Source organism: Danio aesculapii, chromosome 8 (assembly GCF_903798145.1).
Source record: "Danio aesculapii chromosome 8, fDanAes4.1, whole genome shotgun sequence".
NCBI classification, from domain to species: Eukaryota; Metazoa; Chordata; class Actinopteri; order Cypriniformes; family Danionidae; genus Danio; species Danio aesculapii.
This window is the reverse complement of record NC_079442.1, coordinates 35,453,341-35,479,682: the sequence shown is the minus strand read 5'-3', so window position 1 is coordinate 35,479,682 and position 26,342 is coordinate 35,453,341. Positions and strand designations below refer to the sequence as shown.

Below are 26,342 nucleotides of genomic sequence, written 5' to 3'. Positions count from 1 at the left end.
ACATATGTTATTTCTTATACATTATATTATTTCAAACTAAAATGTCAATACTTGGTTAAAATGTTGAGTTGAATTTTCAACATCTAAAGTCGACAGAGGAGAGATCAACATCCTATAATGCAATTCACAACCATAAATAAGTGAAAAACTACCCAGCAGGCATACAGCGTTATTAGCTGTTACTATTTGGTTCGATTTAGGTTGTGACGTCAAGTGACCAAAATTTAATGTTTAACCAGCATAGGACAACGTTATTTTGATGTCTATTAATGACACTAAATGACATTGATATTAGGTTGTGTTGGAATGTGACCAAAAACCAACGTTGAGCCAACATTAAACCAATGTCATATTGATGTCAAATGCTGGCTTTTATATCTCAGGTATGGCAACCAAAATTCAACGTCTAATTGACATCACAGTAGTAACGTCCACACAACATAAAGCTCTATCATCATTAGATGTTTATATTTCGTTGATTTTAGTTTAGACACTGACGTCAGCCTGAAGTTGGGTTCTGATGTCAACCCTATTTTATTTCCATACAAAATACAACGTCGACATTAGGGTACAATGTCAATCTGACGTCAAACTGTAATTAACCGTTTGGTTTTTTTTATAGTGTACAATACATACAGTGCAGACTGTTACTGATTCACAAACTAATATTTTTTATGAATTGTTATTTAATTCAATAGTTCAAAAGGCTTGCAAATTCATCTGTTACTGTTTAAATAAATAAATAAAACCTGCTGACGAATTCTTCCCCGAAACCATCTAATGAATACTAAACTATGTCTAAATCCATGTCAGTGCATCAAAACTTTGCAAAATGAGATATGTCATAAAACAGAAACATAAACCGTGTATTGAGACTGCTTTTCTAAGTAGGTTCCGTCAACTAATTTTGAAGAAAGATCAGAGCTACTTACTACAATACAATATTAGCATAAAGCTATATGTACAGCTTAATTTAGAAGATTAACATCTTTTGACATGCAAAAACAGAATCAGACAAATATAATGAGCCTTCTGATAAAAGAGTCCTTTGGAAAATGCTAAGTTTGCAAATGCTCCTCTTTAGATGCCACTGAAAGAAGAAATGTGTAACATTATGTGCTTGACATTAATCAAGCTGCAAAGACTATTGAGGCTGTATGTATAATTGAAACTACACATGGAGAACAATATGGCCTAGATACCCAAGTAGTAATTGCTGGAAACAGAAAATGTGATATAATTATACAGTAACCCAGTTTTCTGAGCGAATGTGGATCACAGGGTACACTGTGAAAATTAAATCACTAACACATATCAGGAATATTATGTTCTTGTCACGTTAAAGTTATTTTTAAAATATTTATATATTCAGAAAGTATAAAGATGTTTTTTTTTACTGTGTCAAGTCTCTAGAAAGTACATCATCATAAACATTCATTAATATTGCGTTTGATTTAAAATGTACAAATGAAAACATCCATTTGCCCACAAAACGGTCCCCAAAGTTTGAACCTCAGGAGTTTGTGTTGTTGTTTATGACAGGGGTTGGTCTCCAGTCAGGCTGATAGAAGTGTATGTTGAACATGCGTGCCCATTTGGCAAAGACATGTTTCTCAGTGATGAAGCGATGATGGCTGCCATGCCGGCCTTGCTCATGGGTGACATACATGGTGCATTCATCCGGGCCTGAAGGCTCGTAGTAGTGGTACGGCACTGAAGGCTTGGTGTGGGGAGACCTGGGAAGCACATTTGACTGATTGAAATTGTGAAATTGAATAAATGAATACTTAAAACAATGATCCAACAGCAATATCTCTGAAAAAATTACTTTTCTTACATTCTTTTCTCGTTTCTCATCCAAATATTTAAAAGAAATTTAATCATGAAGCATTTTCTAGATATGTATAGTAAAAATGGTCTTGCTTTCAGAAAAAAGAACAGTCAAGCTTATTTCACTAGGGCTGCACAATATCCTTTCATCATCGATATCGCAATGTGATAATTCGCAATAGTCATATGCAGGAAATGCAATGTTGAGTCTGTATTTTAATGTATCGTTTGCATGTGATTTTGAGGCCTGTGACTGTATGAGGGTTTGAAAAGGATTCAGGCATAAGAAATTGTACCATTAGTAACGTTAATAATGAATAATTTTATTGAATTATTTTTATTTTTATTATATAATTGCTGTACCTGAATACTGTTAGACTCAGAAAACGGTAAAACTCTGTTTATTTCGATTGTGTCTTGTTATTTATTGTATTTATCTGCTTTTAATTTGTTTATTAAATGTTATGCAGATTCACACACCTACAGAATCATTCCAATCTCAACAATTCTAAATTCATTCCAAAGAGATATTCAAGTCATCTGGGGAAATTGTATTCATATTGCAATATACACTCACCTGTTCCACTGCTCGTTTTTTCGTTTTCTCGTAATTTCTAATCAGCCAATCACATGGCAGAACTCTATGCATTAAGGCATTTAGACACGGTCAAGACAATCTGCTGCAGTTCAAACAGACCATCAGAATAGGGAAGAAAGGTGATTTAAGAGACTTTGAACGTACATCAAAGTCGTTGTTGGTGCCAGACGGGCTGGTCTGAGTATTTCAGAACCTGCTGAATCTGATCTACTAGGATTTTCACGCACAACCATCTCTAGGGTTACAGAGAGTGGTCTGAAAAAGACAAAATATCCTGTGAGCGGCAGTTCTGTGGGCACAAATGCCTTGTTTATGTCAGAGGTCAGTGGAGAATGGCCGGTCCTACCAACCCGGTTCTAGTAAGATGTACCTAATAAAATGGCCGGTTAGTGTACATGTCGCAGACTAACAAAATATCGAAATGCTACATTTTTTCAATATCGTGCTGCCCTAATTTTCACAAAAAATGTAATAAAATCATAATAATCTCCCAGTAGAATAAGCAAAACAAACCTGTCTTTAGATTATTTTGTTTAACCCACAGGCAGATTATTGTGTTTGCTTTAATGAGAATCTCAGTTATTTTTGACAGATTTTTTTCTGAAACAAATCAATATTTTTTGAAATTGCTTCTAGATTTTAGAATTGTTTAGATTTATTGGACTACAAACAAACAAAACTCTCAGTGAGAAACTATTTTTTTGCAGTGGTGAAGACAGAAGAGAAAGTCTTACTTGCAGAACTCTGGAGGAACCATGCCATAGACATTGATTCTGTCACAGATCTCCATAGCGATTGCCATGGTGAACCAGCCCGTGCTGAGCCATGAATTGGAACTTTTTCTGAGCAAAACAGAAGAGAATAAGGGCATTTATGAGCAATTCCTTTCAAATGTCAAACTTGCCATGAAATAAATAAAGTTTTCACCAGAATTGCGAAACCCTTTCTAAGTTGTATGTGCAGGCTTGTATTTTACAGTACTGTAAAAATACTCAAAAACAACTTAGTTTGATTTACCAAAGTCACACAAGAGCCAATTTCACATCTGTCACATCCGTAATGGAGAGATGTCACAGTTTCATAAATGCAAAAATGTCAAATAAATAATTTTCGTTCTGGAGAGCCAACTCTTATCCTCTTATTTTTCTTTGTCATGAATTTGCTCGAAGTATGTTGTATGCGCACATGCTTTATTTGTCACATCCATAACGCATGTTTATTTCCCTCATTTAAACTATAAAACTCATATACAGATTGATATTTTTTCTGATCCCATAACTCTGTGGTTAGTTGTTTTGGAAAAATAAAAGTAATATATGTTTCAATATACTGTTAACATATACTTTCTCTGTGAATTTATGTTTCAAGTTTTCACTGCAAATGTCACATACATAACCCTGGAATTGCTCTTATGCAGCTGTGATGATCTATTAACTATATATAATCCTGATGATGAAAATGTTTCCACGGAGACAGCATGCATTAAAAAGTTTGAATAAATGAATGAAAAAACTAAACTTAATGATCATTATCTATTTAGCTGTGTCTTTACTGAATGAGCACTGTGCTACGTCCGACAGATCGCACTATTATGTCTTTCTTTTCTTTTTCATGCTTTTATAACCTGTTTTAACACATTTTAATCTGTTTTTATCTGTTTTGATCATTTTTAATTCTTTTAATCATTTTCATGTTCTTGTTTCTTTTATTCTTGTTTATGTAAAGCACTTTGCCAATTACCACTGAATGAAACGTGCTATATAAATAAACTTGCCTTGCCCTGCCTTGCCTTGCCTATGAATTTGAATCGACCGACCAAGAAGAGGTTTTAACAAAAGCACCACCTATCAACAAACGTCTAATATATTCAACACGCACATTAAATTATTTTATTAAACTAACCCACTGATCTACACTACCGGTCAAAAGTTTGGGGTCAGTTTATTTATTTTTATTATTATTACTTTTATTTAAAAATCTAATTAAAATTATTCTGTTCATCGTTTATTAAATATTAAAAAATTGTTAAATACTTATTTATTAAATATTTATTTATTACTTACTGTATGCAGTTTAAAATAAAATGATTACTCCTTGTTGCTTTTATTACTATTACCAATAATAATAATAATAATAATAATAATTAAAATTGAAGAGGACGCAGCCCTCACTATTCTTCCGCCCGCCTAGGTCGCCTCTGGACGCGCCGGTCCTGAGAATACGAAATCATTCTCTTTTTCACGAGGCCAATCAAAAACCAAACTTGTAATTCAGCAATAAATATTTGACCTTTGAAATGTAAAACGCCAAACGATTGCCTAAACAAGATTACTACACTTTAGGCTAGACTACGTTAAAATTAAACTATCAATTTCATTAAATGCTGAAAACAAGTTAAACCAGTGTAATATATTATTATGCCCTTCTCGTAGTACTTATTTGTCATTTTATTACTTATGTCCTTGACCAGCAAATCAGAATAGTCTGCTGGCCAGCACTTTTGGTTTGGTTTTCAGAGCAGCTGCGAACTCCAGTAATAAACAGCGCTCATCAGTGCAACTTGCGAGGTTGGACAGTTCCATTTTTTGTGGAGGGGGACCCTAAATTTGATTGACAAACTTACAATAGCTAAAGTGTTGTGTTTATCATCAACATTAAATCACATTCATATTATGCCTTACACCCGTTACATGTTTTCAATTTATTTTCTTTGCTGCTGTCTCCGTGGTCTCTGGCCAGGGGGAGGCTAAGCCTTCTCTAGCCTTACACATGCTCCGCCTATGGTATTAGGAGTAAAATGTAGGGTTCAGATGCAAAAAGTTTCTTTTGATATTTTCTTCTAAAAAGAGCATTTTCTCAGCTTTCATATGTTTATGCTCAGTTATTTCATTTTAAAGTTTTTCTCAATTGCTTTAGCTCAATTCTCGAATGAAATTTTTATTTTTCAAAACAATAAGTTCAGGGCCCTGTTTCAGTAAGAAGGTATCAAATATCAACAGTAATGACAGAATTTTCTGCGGTAGAAGAAGCTGTGTGAGTCTTTTCTTTATTTAATAAATGACTTTCACCTCAGAAGACAAATGCCGACATGTAATAACCGCGTGGTGTCGTTTGAAGCCATGAAACGCAGAGCACAGACGCTCTTGACAGTTCTGGAGGTCATTAATTAATAATATAATAACACTAATACTGAAATGGTTTTGGTATTTTAAAATGACCAAAACAGCATTTCAGATGCTTTATTCAGTCAGCTGGTTTGTCCATTCACGCACGCTTTCATCATTATATGATCTCTTATAACAAAATCACATGACTTATTTAATGCACATACTGGAATTTGTTCGGGATTTTCAAAATCTATGAGTATCTTGGCGTTTCCATCAACTGTTTTTTTATGCGCATATCCAAATGTGCATGAAAATAGGTGGATGTAAGCATAAGGCTAAGATTAGAAATACCGCTTCATCTTTAAAAAAGGGGAGGAGACTGACAGAAACTCAGAGTTTAGAGAATAAAACCTGCTCCTGACCAGGTTAGGTTCAAAGTTACCATGGTAAGATACTCTGAGTTTTCACTTCGAGAGGATCACGTGCTTAAGATTGTTCACAGCTGTTCCAACTTCAGCTCATGACCAATTATCCTATCAGACGATCCTTAACTATAAATAACCAGACTTTTCTCATCTCAATATCTTCGTCTTGAAGAAACACCCCTCCTTCCTTCCCACACACACACACACACACACACACACACACACACACACACACGCACACACACACACACACACACACACCCACACCCACACCCAACCAACCCTACTTTCCCTCCTTTCAAACGGGACTCCTGCAACGGGAGGGAGCCCAGGGCTCGAGGATCTTATAAGCTCAGGGCTCTCTCCCGGGACAGCACGCCAAACAAGCTTTATTATCAATCATCAGCTAAGTGTGAACTCTTGAAACCTCCATTCTGAAACGGGCCCAGATCTCTAAACAATTAGCTTCTTGTTCACATCAGAGTGGAATTTTTTGTTGATTTGAGCAAACTGCAAATGCTTTGGCACATGTGTTCAAACAGTAAGTTCATTTGTCTGTAGTTTGGACAAAAACGTTTTGCATATGGCCTGTTGATCAAAACTGATGAGACAATTCTCATTTACACTACTAAACTTTTCAATCATTTTTCATCATGTAAGCCATCACACTCAAAACAATTTAATCAATTATCAAACATTTGTATACACACATTTACACCATAAATATCTGATCTTGACATTGTTTGCAATGTCTGCTAAATTGGTAAATGACCTCTAATTGCAATACAGTTTGAATCTATTTAATCAATAAAATCTGGGAGCATATATAGTACTCAGCATATACTGTAGTACTCAAGTTGGCTAAAAACTATTAAGCAATACCCATTCTTGTCTTACTATATGACAATTTTGATCCATTTTATATACAGACAGATAAATATACAGACAGACTGACAGATAGACAGACGGACGGACGGACAGACGGACAGATAGATAGTAATGTAATTTAACAATAACTAAAATATAATTTATGCTTTCTCCTTGGGAACATTTTCACTAGCAGGTTTACAATGTCTTCATTTGATTGCACAGCTTACATGGCTCATAGTTAGAGGATGGATTAAGATAAGAGTGAAATAAAGAGATAAAAGATGCACAAACAGACAGAAAAAAAATCCATTTAAGAACATGTGAGCATTTTGCCTGGAGCAGTTTGTGTCTGATTGGGTGCATCCCAGCTGGCATCTGTCTCCAGCTGGCACTGATCCCGTACTAACCCTTAATCTGCACTGATGCCAAGCATGTGCCCCGTGGGCCAGCGATGCCAACTCTCCAGCAGGCTCTGGTGGTCGGCATATTAGTTAACAAACCCTCCCACATTGCTTCTGTGGTGAACACTTACAGCTCTCTTTAAAGTTTCAAAGGTCATGTGTGTAATCTTTTCGAATCTCTTGCCACACATCCCTTTTTTGAGTTAACTATTTGTGGTCATGAAGACTGCGCATTACAAACAGTTTGACTGACCAATGAGATATAAAAAAAATAACTGCACACTATAGCTTTAAAGGGCACCTAGTTTACCCCTTTTTAAGATTTAATATTAATATAATGGCTCTTCCGAGTGTGCCAGTTTAGGTTCAGTTCAAAACACAATTAAGATTTTTTAATTATAATGTGTTAACATGAGTGAGAGGACCAGCATTCAGCCGTACATGTACGACCCGACTCGGACACAGACCAAGCAGAGACTACTGTTGAAGAATCAATATTCCTAATGTGCCAGAGTGGCATTTACAAAATCATTTGTGTCTTTGTATAGTTTTACAGCCGCTTTGTAACGATGCATGCGTCATCCGTATTGAGATGCAATGATTAACCGGTTTCACTACTAACCGAGCTTTAATTCATCACAGTTAATTAATCATAAAGGCTTCTCAACACCGCGTTTCTGCATGGAACAAAACTGCAGCAACTAAACAAAGTTATGCCAACTGTGTGCTAGTTGAAAGTCCTGAGCTTGTACATCGAGACTAAGAACCATGCACACTGGATTAACTTTGACTGAGGCTATAACTAAGGCAAGTTTATTATTTTCAATGGAGGGACGCGCACGCAAGGCAACGCGCTCGCACTTTCCAGCCGCACCTAGTTAAGATGACCGGAAGCTTCTGTGACCGTGGGAAATGCAAACGGCTGAAGTTTAAGGAAGACACAATGAAAAGTACACGTTTGCAAATCCACCTAAAGTTACAAACAATGGCACCGATAAGAGTGATCATGTGGTGAATGTTGATCTGCCAGCCAAGATCAATCGAGTGTTTTCGGAGAGAGTGCTGAAAGACTCGGTGGATCAGCTGTTTTTAATGGGCCGAATCTCGATACGTTGAATTCACTGCGTGTTCAGCGCAAATGGCCGAAAAACGTAAAATCTTTGTTGCTCATTCATAGGAAGACAATGAAGGCTCTTGTGTTGAGTCCAATGAGTCTTACATCTGAAAATAGAGCAAGGGTGTTTCTTTGGTGACATCGCTTAGACTCACGCTGAAAATGGCGGACGTGAAACAACAAACTGAGGATATAGTAATGTGCGCCTGTCAATCAATATCGGTGGGCACTCCTACTACAAGTTGCGGTCGATCACAAAACCACTCCAATTGGTCCACAGTTTTTATGTTGTTAAATTTAAAAAAATGGACTGGGTGTGTTTATATCACCCCAATATGACGGTCTATACACTATACCTACACACGTCTGTCCAAACAGCTTGAAAAGTAGATTTTTCATCATAGGTGCCCTTTAAGTGCAATTCTTTTTGTTAGTTTTTTGTAATTTCACATTCAATTAATCTTTATTTCTATAACGTTTCTCCAAAAATGTAGATTGTGTCAAAGCAGCATTATAATATTGTATTTGTATTATATAAAATTAACATATAAAATTGTATGTACAAAATCTAGGGAGAAATGTTATATCATTACTTATTTATTCACACAACCTTTATCAAACTGTACATACTGTAATCAAGAATTCATTTATTCATGGAAGTCAAATGTCATAAAATGTTTAGCTTTCTCTTAATTGTTTGTTTTTACAAATAAAATAGAAATAAGTTTACAAATATGTCATAAAATAATCAACTATTATCGTTTATTAAATTGTATATACTCAAGAATGTTTTTATTCATTTATTTATTATGTATTTTTTCATTCAGCCATTCATTACATTCATCCATTTATTGAATGTCAATTATATTTTGAATTTTATAATCGAGTTTTACAAACAACAATACAGAAATATGTCATAAATTAAATTATATAAATGATGTGTCTTGCAGCATAATAAAACGACATAATCAAATGAAATTATTTGTTTCATTCATTCATTATAGATGATTCAGCATTTTGCTGTGATGTAATTTACATAATCAAGAGCAATAATCACATTAATTTAATCATTTAGTAATGTAAAGATATCACTCATTCATTATACAACCCCAAATCAGAAAGTTAGGACAGTATAGAAAACGCAAATAAAAAAAGAAAGTAGTGATGTTTACTTTGACTTTTATAATTTCATGTTTTGTCTGGTCAACTTTATTTCATTTGTAAGTATACATCCTTACCTGTTTCACATTGCATTCAGACCTGCAACACATTGCAAAAAGTTTGAGCATGCAAAATTCTGTTGTCTGGCGCTGCGAAGAGGGTCGGGATTAAACAAGATGATTAGACATTTAAAAAAGAAAGCAACTGGTCCATATTTTAATTTTCTGTACAGACAGGTCATGTTTTGATCTTCGATTGGTCTCACACAGTTCCATGATTCAATTTCGACAGCAAATTTGTTGCATGAGCTTCCATTTCCGGTCTGTCACATTCGCATGCATATGACTGGAAGTCTATGGGGCGAAAAGTGCAGTGTGACCACAGCTTTAGGGCTATCAGGTAAATTGGTTAAATAATGATGTGATTTGAAACAGGTGACGTCAACAGGTGATTGTAATTATGATATGGTACAAAAGCAGCATCCAAGAAAGGTCTATTCCATAAGGAAACAATAGGAAAAGATTTGGATATTTCACCTTCAACAGTGCATAACATAATTAAAAGATTCAAGGAATCTGGAAGAATTTCAGCACGTAAAGGACAAGGGCCTAAGCTGAACAACTGTAATCTCCGATCCCTCAGGCGACACTGCATCAAGAATTGTCATTCAAAGGATTATCTAGACTGTTTCCAGCAACAAGTCCAAAAGCCAGTGTCTGTCATGGTATGGGATTGTCTAAATACCCTTGGCAAAGGTAACTGGCACTTCTGTGATGGCCCCATAAATGCTGAAAAGTAAATAGAGATTTTGGAGCACAATATGCTGCATTCTTTTCCTGGGACACCAATGCATATTTTAACAAAACAATTTAAAACCACACTCTGCATACATTACAAAGTCCTGACTTTGGAGAAAGAGGATACAGGTACTTGACTGGCCTGTCTGCAGTCCCGACCTGTCTCCAATAGAGCATGTGTGGCACATTTTGAAGTGCAAAATGCATCAATGCAGACCCTGTACTGTTGCCCACATTAAGACGTGTTTGCAGGAAAAATGGGACTACATTACACATGAAACTTCATCAATTCAGTCCCTAAACGTCTTTTAAGTGTTGTGAATAAAAATGGCAACATTACAAAATGGTAAATGCTTTATGGTTCCAACTTGAAATGAAATACAAGTCAAAGTAAATTTAGAAATGCCTATTATCTTTTTTTTGGTTTTCCTCACTGTCCTAACGTTTTCTGATTTGGGGTTGTAGTAAAGCTAATATTTGTTTATGTAATTTTTTTTACAGATGAAGTCTTGACAAATAAAGTATTTTGTTTGATGGTGTCTAACTTGTGCCTTGATAACGCTTTTATATCAGCTGTGCTTCATCCAGCATTATCGTACAATAAAAAAATCACAGCAGTTCACCAAAATGTTACATTTACATCCACGGTAGGAACAAAAAAAGTTTCTATCCACCAATTATTATGCACGTTTTAGATATGCGCACTAAACACTTCCCTGCACAAATGAGTAGGATAAACTAAAAGAAAAAATGCACATAAACTCTGTTGGAAATACATTTATCAAATTAATTCCAGCATCCGCATCAAAAAAGTCATGTGACAGATCATGTAATATTAAAAATGGGTGTGATGGGATGGTATTAATAGACAAACCAGCTGACTTAACACATTATAAGATAACATGTGAAATTGTGTTTTTGTCATTCTAAAATTCCTCAGCCAAAGTCTGTCATCAAAGTGGTTGAGTATTACTGCTTACATGGGTCTCAAACTCAATTTCTGAAGGACTGCAGCTCTGCACAGTGCAGTTTTGCTCCAACCCTCATCAAGCACAGCTGAGGCAACTAATCAAGGTGTTTGAGACTCTTTTGAACGGAGCAGCTGTGTTTGATCACAGATCAAAACTGTGCAGAGCTACGGCCCTCCAGGAACTCAGTTTGAGACCCATGCTCTAGAACTTCAGTATTACTACCTCTAATCTTAAGTAGGGGTGCCACAAAGGGGAGTAAGTTAGGACAATTCTAAGGGTCCACACACTTTTGGGGCCCCCAGTGATACTATCAGGGTGCCCAACCTCCTCCTACTTCCAGCTCTTCTCCTTCATCATAATAAATAAATAGTAAATTAAGGGTAAATAAATGAACACAAAGAAAATAAAGGAATGTGATCATTCTCACCTATCTTTTCCAGTCTCCTTCTTGAAGAGTTCATCAAACTGCAGCTTCTTCAGCCGTGAGATGATGTACACCTGAAGTTTGGGCATCATCTGCTTCATCAGACGCAGGCTGTTGTAGACGAGGCCTTTACCATCTCTCCGCATGTAGTTTCCGGGTCCCCAGAAGATAAAGAAAGTGTCCTGGCTGGAGTTGAGTAGCTCGTGGCGGTTTCGGAGCACACGTTGCATGCTGGAATGAGCAATCACACGGAAATTTGTATGCTGGCCCACATCCTTCTGGTATCCTCCCGTCGGGGCATCATTCATACGAATGACACACTCTGTTTCATCGATCTCTACACCTCGACCACTTCCTGTCATGTGACCAGAGCTCGTCACCAAGGCACAACTTCTGCAGTGCGTCCTGAGAGGCTGAGGATAGAGACAATAGTAAAAACAGTGAATTTTATGAACACAGTAGAATTTGTGTTCAATCACCTTTAAAAAAAAATAGAAACCATGGATTTTTATTTAGTTTTTACCCTCAGAATCATTACATTTTACCTTTAAACATTTTTGACTTACTGTATGCAACAAACTCATAATAGCAAGATATAAACTCAGAATTGCATCTTGAAAAACGCCACTACAGAATGGCAAGCTATGTAGTCACACTTTAATTTAACATATAACTTTCACTATTAACAAACCATAACTATGATGTTTGCCTCAATAAGACCATCATTTGCTACTTATTAATAGTTATTAAATACTCCCAGCAGGCACACAACATCATAAGATGTATTAATATTAGGTTAGATTTTGGTCGTGACATCAGGTGACCAAAATTCAATGTCTGGCCAACATCTAAGGACAGCGTTATTTTGACGTCCAATAACAATGTCAAATGATGTTGACATTTAGTTGAATTTAGGTTGTGTTGTAAAGTGAGAATCCAATGTCAAGCCAACATCTTAAACCAACATCTTATTGACGTCAAATACCGACATTTATTTGTCAAATATGGCAACCTGAGAGACTGAGAGACGTCAGAGTGGTAATGTCCACACAACGTCAAGGTGTAACATCATTAGACGTTGAAATTTGGTTGATTTTACTATAGGTTGGACATTGGATATTGACGCCAGCCTGATGTTGGTTCTGACGTCAATCCAATTTTCATTTATAAACAAAATGCAACATCTCCACAATGTTAAAGTACAATGTCAATCTGACGTCATGTTGATGTCCTGTGCATCCTGAGCTTGTAGTAGTTGGGTGTAGGTATTGGGTGGGATAAGAGATCATGAAGAATATGTGCTTTATAAGTACTAATAAACAGCCAATATCCTAATAAAAGACAGAATCTGCAGACTTTTTTGCTATTTCTGCCCAGAATTTTGAAAGAAATAAAATGAAATAAAAATCTGTAGAATTTTGCAGGTTGCACTTTATGTTTCAGTATGTGTGCTTATCATTTTGCATGTAAATTTGGATGTTTATATATTAAAAACAAAACAAAAAAAACTGTAGAGAACAGTTGATTCCCTCTCATAGTTTGCAATTTTAGTACATCTGGGTGGCCATGAACTCCTGTATAGCAAGGGAATATAAATGAGGTAAGACCAAGCCAAACTCACTCAAGCTGCATCTGAAATTGAATACTACTCATAGGTACAACTAAATTTGAAATTACTACATGACTGTTAGAAAAGTATGTTCTTTATACACTGCTCAAAAATATATAAGGAACACTTGTACAGTAACTTAATATAAACAACACAATGTAACTCAAAGTCAATCACACTTCTGTGAAATCAAACTGCCCACTTAGGAAGCAACACTGATTGACAATCAATTTTACATGCTTTTAGGCAAATGGAATAGACAACAGGTGGAAATTATTGGCAATTAGCAAGACACCCCAATAAAGGAGTGGTTCTGCAGGTGGGGAACACAGACCACTTCTCAGTTCTTATGCTTTCTGGCTGATGTTTTGGTCACTTTTGAATGCTGGTGGTGCTTTCACTAGTGGTAGCATGATAATTTTGTACAAAATCAGCAAATTAATCTTTTAAGCTTTTATTTAAGGTTTACAATTCAAATCCAATTGGAGCCACCTGTTTGGTAAACAAAACTACAGCAGGTTACCCCACCAAAAGGCATAGAAAATATTACTGTACAAATTGTATTGTACATAATAATTCAAACATTTGCACATAACTTAATATCACAGGAATTAATATAAGAATTCAATAAATATATTTATATTTACACATATACCTAAGTAATCATGATAACCCACTACTATAGTTCATGGTGAGAATTGTTAATTAAACTAAAGTGTTACCCCTATAAACTTAGAATTGCGAGATATTGTATGAACTCACAATTCCAAAATATAAACTCAGAATTGTGGGATATCGACTGAGAATTGAGAGAAATACACTTTGAATTGTAAGAAATAAAATCTAAATGGTGAGAATTTTTTATCTTTTTCTAAGAATTGCCCTATTTATTCTTTCGGTCAGTTAAACCACCCAGATATTTTTGACTCTACCCCCCTCACAAAAATCAAATTGATTTTAATCCAGAAAATGAAAACATGCGAATTAAGAGATGTACTAATAATATTACATAATTTTTAAAATCTACAATTATTAATATTAAAGGCTACAATTATGCAAGCAAAAGACGAAAGGATAAACCTATGCATGCGGAGTGAATAATTTAGATACATGTGAATGAGATCACTGTGAAATGAATGCATGGAGACACACTGAAAGGGCAAAACAGATCAAAGTGCCCAGTACACAAAGACTCCTTTTTACCTTTACTGTCACCATTATTGAATCCCTGCAGCATAATCAACACTCTACGGCACTGAACATACCCGCAAGAAAGGCTTCGAGGGAAAGCTTTCTGAACACTCCTTTTAGGGGAAAGATATGCCTCAATCTTTCTACAGCCAATAAAATGTCTATATTTATTAACTAAATCATAAATCTCACAGCATACATCAATTTAATTTACTGAAATCAAGTGTTTTTGGAATCAGTATTTAGGTATGGCTAAAGACACAAAAAACACCAAAAATACAGTGTACATTAGAAAAATGATCTTGCAAATATAAGTTGCAAAAGATTTGTAAAAATTATTATTGTTTTTAGTAAGAAGACCACAGGATCTCAAAAATTAAAAGCAACAAACTAACCTGATACCAATACACTGAGAATGTATAATGAAGCAGAAGAAACACAGAGCTTTTATAGACAGACCAAACCAATCAATCAATCTCAAACAAAGGTGCAGACACTAATCAATGAAGAAATCACGACAGAAACAGAAGCAAATTATGTCAATCAACCAACACAAACAAAACTCACCCCAACACCAAAATGCTACTAGATAGATAGACAGCCAAAACCTTTTTTGTAACGCTATAAAGTTATATTAGTGCCAACAAACTTTCTTTGCCATAAATAAACATGTATAGTTACACATATTGATGAACCATTCCAGCATGAAATTCAAATGACTTTTTCATGCAGATAAAATGTATTCCTCACCTTTGAAAACTTTTCAGAATATGCTGTTTTTAAGACATTTGCTTACAAATAAACCTGTAGGTTTCAAAAATGTTTTAATTTTTTAATTGCACTTTATTTTGCAGTATGTGCACTTATGTTGGAAGCCTTGGTAAGTATGAGTAAAAAACACTGTAAAACACTGTCTTTATGGTTTAACCCTTAAAGATTTGGCATACATTTTGCATATAAAATTGGATGTTTATATATGAATAACAAGATGACGCAGTAGCACAGTAGGTAGCCACACCAAACCAAACTCACTCAAGCTGCATCTGAAATTGCATACTACTCACCTAGGTACTACAATCAAATTTTAATTTACTTCACGACAGTTATGAAAAAAAATGTTTTATATACTATGAATGTGACTAGTATGAATGGAATTCGGACGTACTACATCTGCCTCTTCTCGTTATTACATGACCTACCAACAACAGTGGTGTTGCTTTACTCCCATTCACGGCATCATGGGATAGCATAGCGTCCATTGGATGCACACTACAGAATCTCACTGGAAGTAGTAGGTCATTCAGGTACTTCTCGCTTGCTGCTTTTATACACTATGAATTCAGACATACTGTTCTACTCAGCTCACACAATATTTTTCACATACTATACAGTAGGGAAGTATACAATTCCAGATGTAGCATCAGGCATTTTTCACAAAAGCAAAGCAAAAGCTGCAATTTGTGGCAAAAGGTTTTTGTGCTTAACAAAATGGGAAGTGGTAAGAAAGTAATAAGAAAACAATAAGAAAAAAACAAGAACACTTAAATTGCCCATTTTTTACATGATCAGAGCAATAACTAAGCAACAAATTTCTGCCAGTGGAAAGTCTTATGAATCAGCCTGGAAGATGTTGTGTGAATGACGATGTGTTTGGTCCCAATGCACTGTTAGGAGAATGGAGCCCAAAAAATCTACAACAATCAGAGCTAGAAAATTGCTGAATAGTTCTATTGGCACATGAAACCCTGCAAAAAATATTTTTGGCAATAAACACCAGAGGTCAGGCGCATATAAGGCAACATGTTGAAAATTAACCATGTTACAAAATCTGGTTGTGGGTCTGTTTTTCTGTTCAGAGAGCCTAGACTTCTCATTAGGATGTATGGCATCATGGACTAATGTCAACAGATATTAAATGAAAACATGTATTCTCTCAAATTCCAACTGTGAAATGAACTAAAGAGCAAAATCCACAAGCATGGACTTTGAAAGGATCCGTTAATATTCTGTATTGAGGAAAATAACAGGAAAAATAGGATATACATTAAAAAAAGAGCACATAACATGGTACTGTAACACTGTAACATTTCAAATGTGTCACTCATGAAAAGTTGATATATTAAGAAATATCAAGCTATGACTCATTTATAAAATAAGATATAAATGCATAATTAATAAAAAATGAGATGTGAAAACAAACATGTTGAATGCATTATGTAGTTTAAAGTGAAAATGAATCTGCACATATATATACATAGATGAGCTAAAATAACAAATTTACACATACAACCTCAAGACAAAGACACATACGGGGCCATTACATTGGCAGTATGGTGGTCCTGACAGACCTGCCACTGTGTAAGATAATTCATTTATAACACCTGTAAAGCCATAAAGCCTCAGACAGCCCTGTCCCTATGCAGGTATCTCTGCCTCTTAGCCATAGAGACTCCATTCGATTTCTTCTGCTGTGATAAACAGGGTCATTTCCATGGAGATCACAGCCCAGCCGAGAGCACACAAATCAGGCCCAGTAAATAACCATCCACACTTATTATTCTCTCATTAATATCCTCATTCTTAAGCTCACTCCACCGAGACAGATGATCATAATTACGCTAATAACGATCTCCCTCTCTCTGTCTGAGAAGCTTTCTGAGGGGCACAAAAAATAAATTCAGGCCATTATGCATTCTGGATAAACATACTGCCTGTGTAAAGTTTCTGATTGATAGATTAAGTGTAGGACAACTCAGTATGTTTGTATTATTTCATTAGCTAGCATTGCCAATGGCTGATATTGAATTGAATACTAATTTAATTAATGTAAATTAAAAACCATAAATGCATAAAAGTAATAATTTAGATGTAAATTAAAGGTGCTGCATGTAAGTTTTTGACTCTTCTAAAGCATAAAAATATTATAATATGTTTGCAGATATCAGAAACATGCTAAGTGAACATTCTTGTTTATCTAAAACACTATGCTAATGTCAGATATTCTGCGTTGAAAATGTGTGTTACATGCCAGAAAGGCTGCCTTTGTTTTGGTTATTTTAACCCGCCCACTGCCACTTTAGCCAATTATATTTCAGCACCCCGGGTTGCCTTCATGGAAAATTGCGGATTTTATTCATTCAGTCAGGAAGGCTCTCAAAGCATGTGTACGCGATGGAAAATGTCCTCCGGTGGACAGTAGCAGCCCCGAAATGATTTTCAAAGTTCCACATGAGGTTGTTATTAATTAGCAAATATTATAAATATTACAAACGGTAACATTAGTACTAACAACATACTATGTGACGAGATATGCAGTGATAAGCAATTTGTTTTTTTGCACCAGATGAAACATGACAGAAATTTAAATACAGCCATTCAGAGAAGCACTGAATAGTGCACTTACTGCACTTCAGCGAAATGGTAAGCTTTATAATCTAATTAATACATAAAGCTCTTTAACATTATTAAATGTACATGCCGAATCACTGATATGTTGGTTTACACTGAGTCACAGTTCCTATGTTTAATTTAAAACAGTTTATTTTAGTTTCAAGATCTAAGGTAAACTAATTGCTGCTGCTTTCAGTAGTATGGCAATAAATGTCACATAAAATGCCATTCAAACTTATATTATTAGCATTTAACACTGAATAAAGCACATGAGATGTACCTGAGGTGATCATTGTCAGTTTTCTGTTGTTCAGCGGAATAGAAGCCGTTTCTAAAATAGAAATTTCAGGTGTTGGTTAGGACAAAAACTCCTTTTAGTATGGAAAATATTTCTTTTATCGCATGCCATTGCTTTTAGTTAGAAAACGGTTCAAATCAGCCTTAAATCAGGTTTTAGGCTTAATAGTCAGGCACACTATCGTCAATCTGGCAACATGTGCTTGCCTGGACACCTCAGAGAAGGACACAAGTAAAAATGTGTTTCGCTCTAGGAGTTCAATACCTAATTCAAACAGTGGGTGTCAAACTTACTGCACCTTTAAGGAATAGTTGAATGTAGTTGAACGTGACAAGTGAATATATATTTTCCATAATTTCTCAATTTTACATCCAACATCCACCAATATTTTACTTACATTTTAAATTATTTGTATTAGGGCTGAACAATATATCGTTTAAGCATCGATATCGCGATGTGTGTATCCGCAATAGACACATCGCAGGATTAGATTATTTAACAAAGATTAAAAGATATAGATATTATTTTATATTATTGCATCAATTTTTTATACAATAAAGACCATGTAATTTACATCTGATTGTTCAATTTCTATATTTGAATACAGTTATACTCCTCAGAAAACCATAAAGTACTGTTTATGCAACTTTTATTTTTGCTGCTTTTTTACATGCTTATAATTTATTAAATGCAGATGCACTAGTCTTTTCGCACAGTTGATCTAAATGAATGAAATCTTTCCAAATAGAGCTGTTCAAATCATCTGATAAAAATTATATTCATATCGCAGCAAAACAAAGTAACGCAATGTAAGATTTTTCCAATATTGTGCAGCCTTAATTTGTATTATTTTCTACATTATCTTTAACACTGACCAACATTTAAAAAAAACAACAACAAAAAAGCATACAGGTATTTCTATATACGTATTATTATTGTTTTTATTTACTTATTATTTCTTATCATTTATAAATATTTTTATTAGCAAAAGTAGGTCAACGCTGGATCACAGTCACCATACCAGACAAAATTAGCTCAGATCATCTGCATATTTTTTTTCCATCTACTTGACATGAATTTTGTAAATCATTTCCTTCCACTAAACATTAGAAAATAGACACGGGTGTTTTTGATGAAGACTTGTAGGCCATGTTCTTTCAGTGATCTTCCACACATGGCTGTTCATTTGCGCTAATGTGAGCAAATCTTCTGCTTCTGGAATTACTTCCACAGAGTTGCTATTAAAAACTGGCTCTGAGGTCTGGCACTCTTATTAACTCGGATAAGTGTGCTCTTTGGACTAATGAGAACTGGTAGACTGAGAGTCGTGTCTGGCAGTGAAAAATGTGATAGAGATGCCTACATGACAGCTCACGACATTTCAAGTTCATCCACAGACTTATCTTACTTTATGTTTAGATTCTTTATATTTTAAAAACATTTTTAATCATATTAAAGGGATGGTTCACCCAGAAGCTCTGTCATTATTTAATCGTCTTTCAAAATTAAATTGACTTTCTTTCTATTGCTGCTTTTTTCTGAATAATGACAGTGACTGTTGGGCATGAATGTCATACAGTAGTTTTGTACAATATGTAGTTTTATTTCTGACACAAAGGTTATGTGTGGCTTCAGAAGATTAATTTAATAATAACAATTTTAAGTGGTTAATTAAAAAATGTACTAGACCCCTTGCTTCTTGAGTACATGAGTGTAAATAATTAAATAATTCTGCAAAAAGACAGAAACTTCTATTATTACTAGTAAAATCTAATTTCCTTCCTTCTTTTTTAGTTGGCTTAGTCCCTTATTTGTCAGAGGTCACCACAGCGGAGTGAACTGCCAAGTAAAATATTTGTTATTACTACTGTTATATTTAGTATTATTTCTGAATGTTCATGTTGCTTTTTTAGGGTAATTTTTTTTATTTAAAATGTTGAAATAATGTTCAAAGATTGATAATATTATTATTATTATTTGTACTGTATGTAGTAGTACAATAATTTATTATTAAATATAATTATCATCCCTTTTATTATTTTGTATTATTATTATCTTATTACTTATATATAAAACACTTTTCCAAGCAATGAAACTGAATGACCATTGCTGTCGATCAAATATACACACAATGTACTTCTGTCCTGACACAAAGCTAATGTATGGATTCAGACGTCCTAGAATATGGTGCTTCTTTGGTGTTTCTCTGTTTGTTTTGACAGTTCTTGGTCCCCACTTTGACTGTATATAGGAGAGAAGCATCAACATTCATCAGAAATGCCCTTTTATCTTCCACATACGAAAGAAAGCCACATGGGTGGCAAATAAATGATGCAGAGCTTTTATTTTTGTGTCAACTATACCATTTTAATGATGACTTAAAAGGATAGTTCACCTAAATATTAAATATTCTGTGATCATTTACTCAACTTTTACTTGTTCCAAACCAGTTTGAGCTTTCTTTTTTTGGTCATTTTAAAACCAAAAGGTGATATATAAGGAGAATGTTGGAAACCTGTAACCACTGACTTCCATCGCTAAACAAATAAATAGTAAAACATTAAATAAAGTCAATAGTTACAGGTTTACAACATTGTTTAATATTTCTCTTGTTGTGTTTAAAAGAACAAAACAGATTAATACTAGTATAGAATAAGTGAAGGGTGAATGTTCTGAGTTAACTGTCACTTGTTACAAGATTAATTGTGATTAATCGCATAAGAAAATAATAGCACATAATATATACAGTATTTGTGTTCTGTGTATATTTATTTTGTATACATATTGGTTTTGGATTGCATATACAATTGAAGTCAAATTTATTAGCCCCCTGAATTATTAGCCCCCCTGTTTATGTTTTCCACTAATTTCTGTTTAACAGAGAGATTTTTTCAACACATTTGTAAACATAATAGTTGTTATAACTCATTAATAAGTGACTTATTTTAGCTTTGCCATGATGACAGTAAATAATATTTGACTATATATTTTTCAAGACACTTCTATACAGCTTAAAGTGACATTTAAAAGCTTAACTAGGCTAATTGGGTTAACTTTGCAGGTTAGGGGAATTAGGCAAGTTATTGTATAACAATGGTTTGTTCTGTAGACTATCGAAAATAAATATAGCGTAAAGAGGCTAATAATTTTGACCTTAAAATGGTTTTTAAAAAAATTTAAAACTGCATTTATTCTAGCCTAAATAAAACAAGTAAGACTTTCTCCAGAAGAAAAAATATTATCAATACTGTGAAAATTTCCTTGTTCTGTTAAACATCATTTGGGAAATATTTAAAAAAGAAAAAACAAGGGGGGCTAATAATTCTGACTTCAACTATATATATATATATATATATATATATATATATATATATATATATATATATATATATATATATATATATATATATATATATATATATATATATATACAATACAAACTCTTATTTTGGATGTGATTAATTTTCATTAATCATTTGACAGCACTACTTAATATATATTATCCATGTATGCATACACACTCATGAACACATAATTTCATTTATCACGAAATGTGCTCATTGCACAAATTCTATGCATAGAAAGTAAACAATGTTTCTGCAAAGTAGGATAGTGTTAAACCAAATCCTTGGTCACGTTATAAAAGCACAAGTGAGAGAGGGATAAAGTGAGTGAGATGCAGATTTACATCCCTGATAGTTCTGCTGATTACAATGCCTCAAGATGAGGCCAAGCCTTGACAACACCTGCTTGCAGCTTTCCAGCGTATCTGATCAGAAGTGAAGGAAGGAATTATAGCATCACGGATGGTGAAATTTAAAACGCTTTAAAGCCCTGTGCCCAATTTATCACAAAAAAATGTAGAGACAGAACACTGAAAAAAAGATGACAGAAAGAAAGACAAATTGCCAAGTCTTCTCTGAGCATTATAGTGCACTGCATTTTGTAAAATGCCAGCGCCTATATTATAATCCATTAAAAGGATATTATTTGATGACTAAGGATTAATGCAGCTGCAATTTATTTTTAAATCAATAAAAAACAGTACATTACTGTTACTCCTGATATTTAAGCTCTTAGGAAAAATACATTTAAATATCGTGACTTAAACCCAAACACAATGAATAGACGTACATATTAGTAAGCCAAATGCAGTGCTAGGAACAATGAGGGTTTTGTGCAAAGGTGAAGTGCAGAAGATCAGAGTCTGGTCCGAGAGATGAGATTGTGAATTTTAAAGGTCAGCATTTACTGTGATTTCTGGATGAGTCATTTTGGAGCTCTTATCCATAAAGGACTGAGGATACAGAAAATTACAGACAAAGGGGACTCTGTAGTTTTCAGAGCATGCAACTTTCAAACAGAAAAATAAAACTAATGAGAGGAATATGCAGAAAATTAAAGGGAAGATTCACCTGAAAATTAAACTTTTATGTTAACTTGCTAACCCTCGGGCCTATCCAAGATATAGATTACGTTTTTTTTGGTAGAAGATAACAGAGGTTTTTAGCTGAATCCATGATACTGGTGATTCATAAAATGCAAGTCGACAACAACAACTACTAACAAACTAAACTACTTTTGAAGTTTCACAAATATTATACATGCAAAACAAAATTACTAATGTTCCTTCTAGCAATACACTGAGGTCTTAAAAAGCAATAAAATCAGCATGTGCAAGAAACTGACCTTTTTTCACAACATTATAACCTTTATGAAAATTTTATGAATCATCAAACACCACAGTTTCAGCTAAAAATCTTCTTTAATGTTCTACTGAAGAAGAAAAAAAAGAAACCTACGTCTTGTATTACTGTGGGTGATTAAATTATGTTTATGTCTATCCGTTTAATGCATTTAAGAAGCTTCAAAGGAACGCTTCTACATTTTCACGCACCATTTTAATCATTTTAATCATTGCGTTTTATAGACATAATAAGAGTGAGTTACCTTTTGATCAATGATGCTGATGTAACCTTCTAAACTGGATGTTTGTGGGCTTAAAGCATCTATCTGATGTCCATCTGAATGCAGCTGATCCCCTGGTGTGTCTGCAGAAGTGCTGTTGTACACAAACAATAAGCTTGTAAGCACAGTCACAACACCAATCAATATGATCCCATGACGCTGAAACAAAAGAAACAAGAAACATTTATTACCTTCAACAATGAATCTGCTGACAGTATATGCGTCTGTACATAAAGCATTAATAAAGTCTCTTAGTCTATTGCAAGCCAAGACAGCTATTTGGACTAACTGTAAGTTGTGAATTCAAACCAACGAAAAGAAAAATGACAGCTAATGTTGGGTTTTGTTTAGGGCTCAGAACATATAAGCACACTTATATTTCAAAAGAACAAAACAGATTAAATCTAGTATGGAATAAATAAAAGGTGAATAAAATCAAGAGAAAACTTCTGAGTGAACTATCAATTGTGTGCTGTCAAAAGATTAATCGCGATTAATCGCAAACAAAAGCATGTATTTATATAATATATGCAGTAAATGTCTACAGTGCATATTTATTTTGTATACACATTGGTTTTTGATTGATTTTATATATATATATATATATATATATATATATATATATATATATATATATATATATATATATATATATATATATATATATATATATATATATACAGTTGAAGTCAGAATTATTAAACCCCCTTTGAATAAAAGCAAAAAGAATAAGTGCTGTTTTTAATTTTTTTAAAAACATTTTAAGGTCAAAGTTATTAGCCCCTTTAAACTATATTTTTTAGACTGTCTACAGAACAAACCATCGTTATACAATGACTTGCCTAATTACCCTAACCTGCCTAGTAAACCTAACCTTAAGCCTTTAAATGTCACTTTAAGCTGTATAGAAGTGTCTTGAAAAATATCTAGTAAAATATTATGTACTGTCATCATGACAAAGATAAAATAAATCAGTTATTAGAAATTAGTTATTAAAACTATTATGTTTAGAAATGTGTTGAAAAAATCTCTCCGTTAAACAGAAATTGGGGGAAAAATAAACAGGGGGACACGAACTGACATCAACTGTGTATATATATATATATATATATATATATATATACACAAAATATTTAGACACAATGAGTACACATACATTATGTAAATACAATCTCTTATTTTGGATGCGATTAATTGTGATTAATCATATGACAGCAATACTTCAAATATATTATCACAAATTCTATGCATGTAAAGTAAACCATGTTTATTTTCTAAAACTAAACTGACAGCTAATGACAGCTAATGTTGGGTTTTGTTTAGGGCTCAAAACAACTAAGCACACTTAAAAAGTGTCCTAATGCATTAATAAACAATAAAAAACAACAACAACAACCAAATTTAATGGACTTAATATTTTAAAAAGCACACAAGCAAATAGATAATCTTTCACATGCCATTTCTAAATGTATTTTTTACATAAAATAATTTATATTATTTTAACCTTATTTAGCTATTATAATATATTATATACTTCATTTTATTATTTACCTATCAATACAGAACTGGTTGTAGGAAAGACTAAAATTGCATTACATTTAAATTAACGTACATTAGACTAATCCTTACTCAAGACTTTAAAAATCCGTTATTCAAATTCCAAATTCTATAATGAAGTTACATATAAAATACTGGCCAATAGACAGACAGAAATTCCTCCATTTGCTATTTTAATGGCACAGCCATCTGCAGTTAATAGTTTTTCTACAATCTCGCGTACAGAAACGCTATTAGGGTAATATTCATACAGTTTGCCACGGACACGTCTGTCAGTAGAAAAGTAAGTAAACTGTAAGGCAGAAAGATTCGCGAAGCCTAAAGCAGATACCATGTATAATCACTAATTAACGTTACCATTTTACAGTAGCAACAATAACAGTAAAAGTGCAGACGGTGTGGCGCGTAACGTTACGTACCACGGTAAATGTTTGTGAGGGCAAGTAACTTTAAAGTTATACAGTGCATAATATCAGAGTTTGCAGTAGCCTACCGTTCGCGTCTTCATATTGTGAAATGTTTTATTTCTGGTCTTTTCGTCCAGTCGAGTTGTTCAGCCTCACAGACAGCAGCTTTATAAAACGCACAGTGAATTTCCTCCATCAGCTCTTCTTCTGCTCGCTCTGTCATCTTCACACCGAACTGGAGCTCGGCTCAACAGAACTCAGCTCTACACTCCCCTACCCTACAGTCCATGCCCTACACTCAGCCTCTGCGCACGCGTGGTCTTAAAGAGCGCCGAGTCGCAACCTTTCAGACCACAAAAACGGTTTACTAATTGTTTGAAAATATTTGTCATAATTCCAACGTAATCAAAACATTTTAAATTATCTATTACAATAAACAAGTTAGAAAATTCCCCACTTTAGGCATGTATATTGCTCATGATCTATTGAACATTTACTAATTATATGATCTGTTAAAGGAATAGTTCACCCACAAATGAAAATCCACTCATTATTTACTCAAACTCAAGTAGTCCTAAACATTTAAGATTCTTTTTTTTCTGTCGAACACAAAAGACAACATTTAGAAAACCATAGCAAGAAAAACACACAATAGACTGTCTTCTTTTGTGTTTAACAAGAAAGAAAATTAATAAGGATTTGAAGCAAGTAAAGGGTGAGTCAATGTTGACAGAATTTACATTTTTGGATATAACTATCATGTTAAATCCTTTATTCTGAACAAGTCTACATTTCTAACAGAGCACTGATTGACTCAAAATGAAAACATGCCAAGACTCAAAATTCTATAGCAAGTTTTTAAAAGATTTAAACCAAAATATTTTCATGTTAGTAGGCTACTTACTTTTAACTATTGTATCTTGAAAAGCAGTATGTGCCTCTGAGCAATATTGTGGATTCTATCACCCAAAAATGTGATATTCAAGTAAGAGCAAGGGTTGTTTGTGTGTTTGTTTGTTGTTGTTGTTTTGCCTGGCATTCAATATATGTATATTTTTGTTTATATAATCTAAAGTACATATCTTTAGTTTATTTTGAAGCTAGCCATTCATGCAAACTTCAATCGGATGTAGAATGGATGTAAGAGTTCATTGAAATTCTCACAACTATGCTTATTATGATTCAGATGTTTTTCTTTTTCTTTGTAGCAGTGCCAGCACAGGG

General features: G+C 34.0%; 1 protein-coding gene across 1 annotated transcript; it reads right to left on the bottom strand.

Annotated features, from left to right (window-relative positions):
* Positions 1-510: 510 nt before the first annotated feature.
* On the bottom strand, positions 511-25,376 carry st6galnac5b (ST6 (alpha-N-acetyl-neuraminyl-2,3-beta-galactosyl-1,3)-N-acetylgalactosaminide alpha-2,6-sialyltransferase 5b). The gene is made up of 5 exons (XM_056463846.1): positions 25,205-25,376; positions 23,137-23,313; positions 11,702-12,111; positions 3,163-3,270; positions 511-1,736 (listed from the first exon to the last, which is right to left on the bottom strand). The coding sequence occupies exons 1-5, from the start codon at positions 25,217-25,219 to the stop codon at positions 1,514-1,516; spliced, it is 933 nt and encodes a 310-aa protein (XP_056319821.1). The 5' UTR covers positions 25,220-25,376; the 3' UTR covers positions 511-1,513.
* Between the last annotated feature and the right edge of the window lie 966 nt (positions 25,377-26,342).

What these genes read in the sequence shown, in the direction of transcription:
- st6galnac5b (XM_056463846.1), bottom strand. An exon ending in AAGGAGACTGGAAAAGATAG is followed by an intron (nt 3,271 to 11,701) that starts GTGAGAATGATC and finishes TGTTTTGCTCAG; the next exon opens with AAAAAGTTCCAATTCATGGC. An exon ending in GTTCCTCCAGAGTTCTGCAA is followed by an intron (nt 1,737 to 3,162) that starts GTAAGACTTTCT and finishes TGTGCTTCCCAG; the next exon opens with GTCTCCCCACACCAAGCCTT.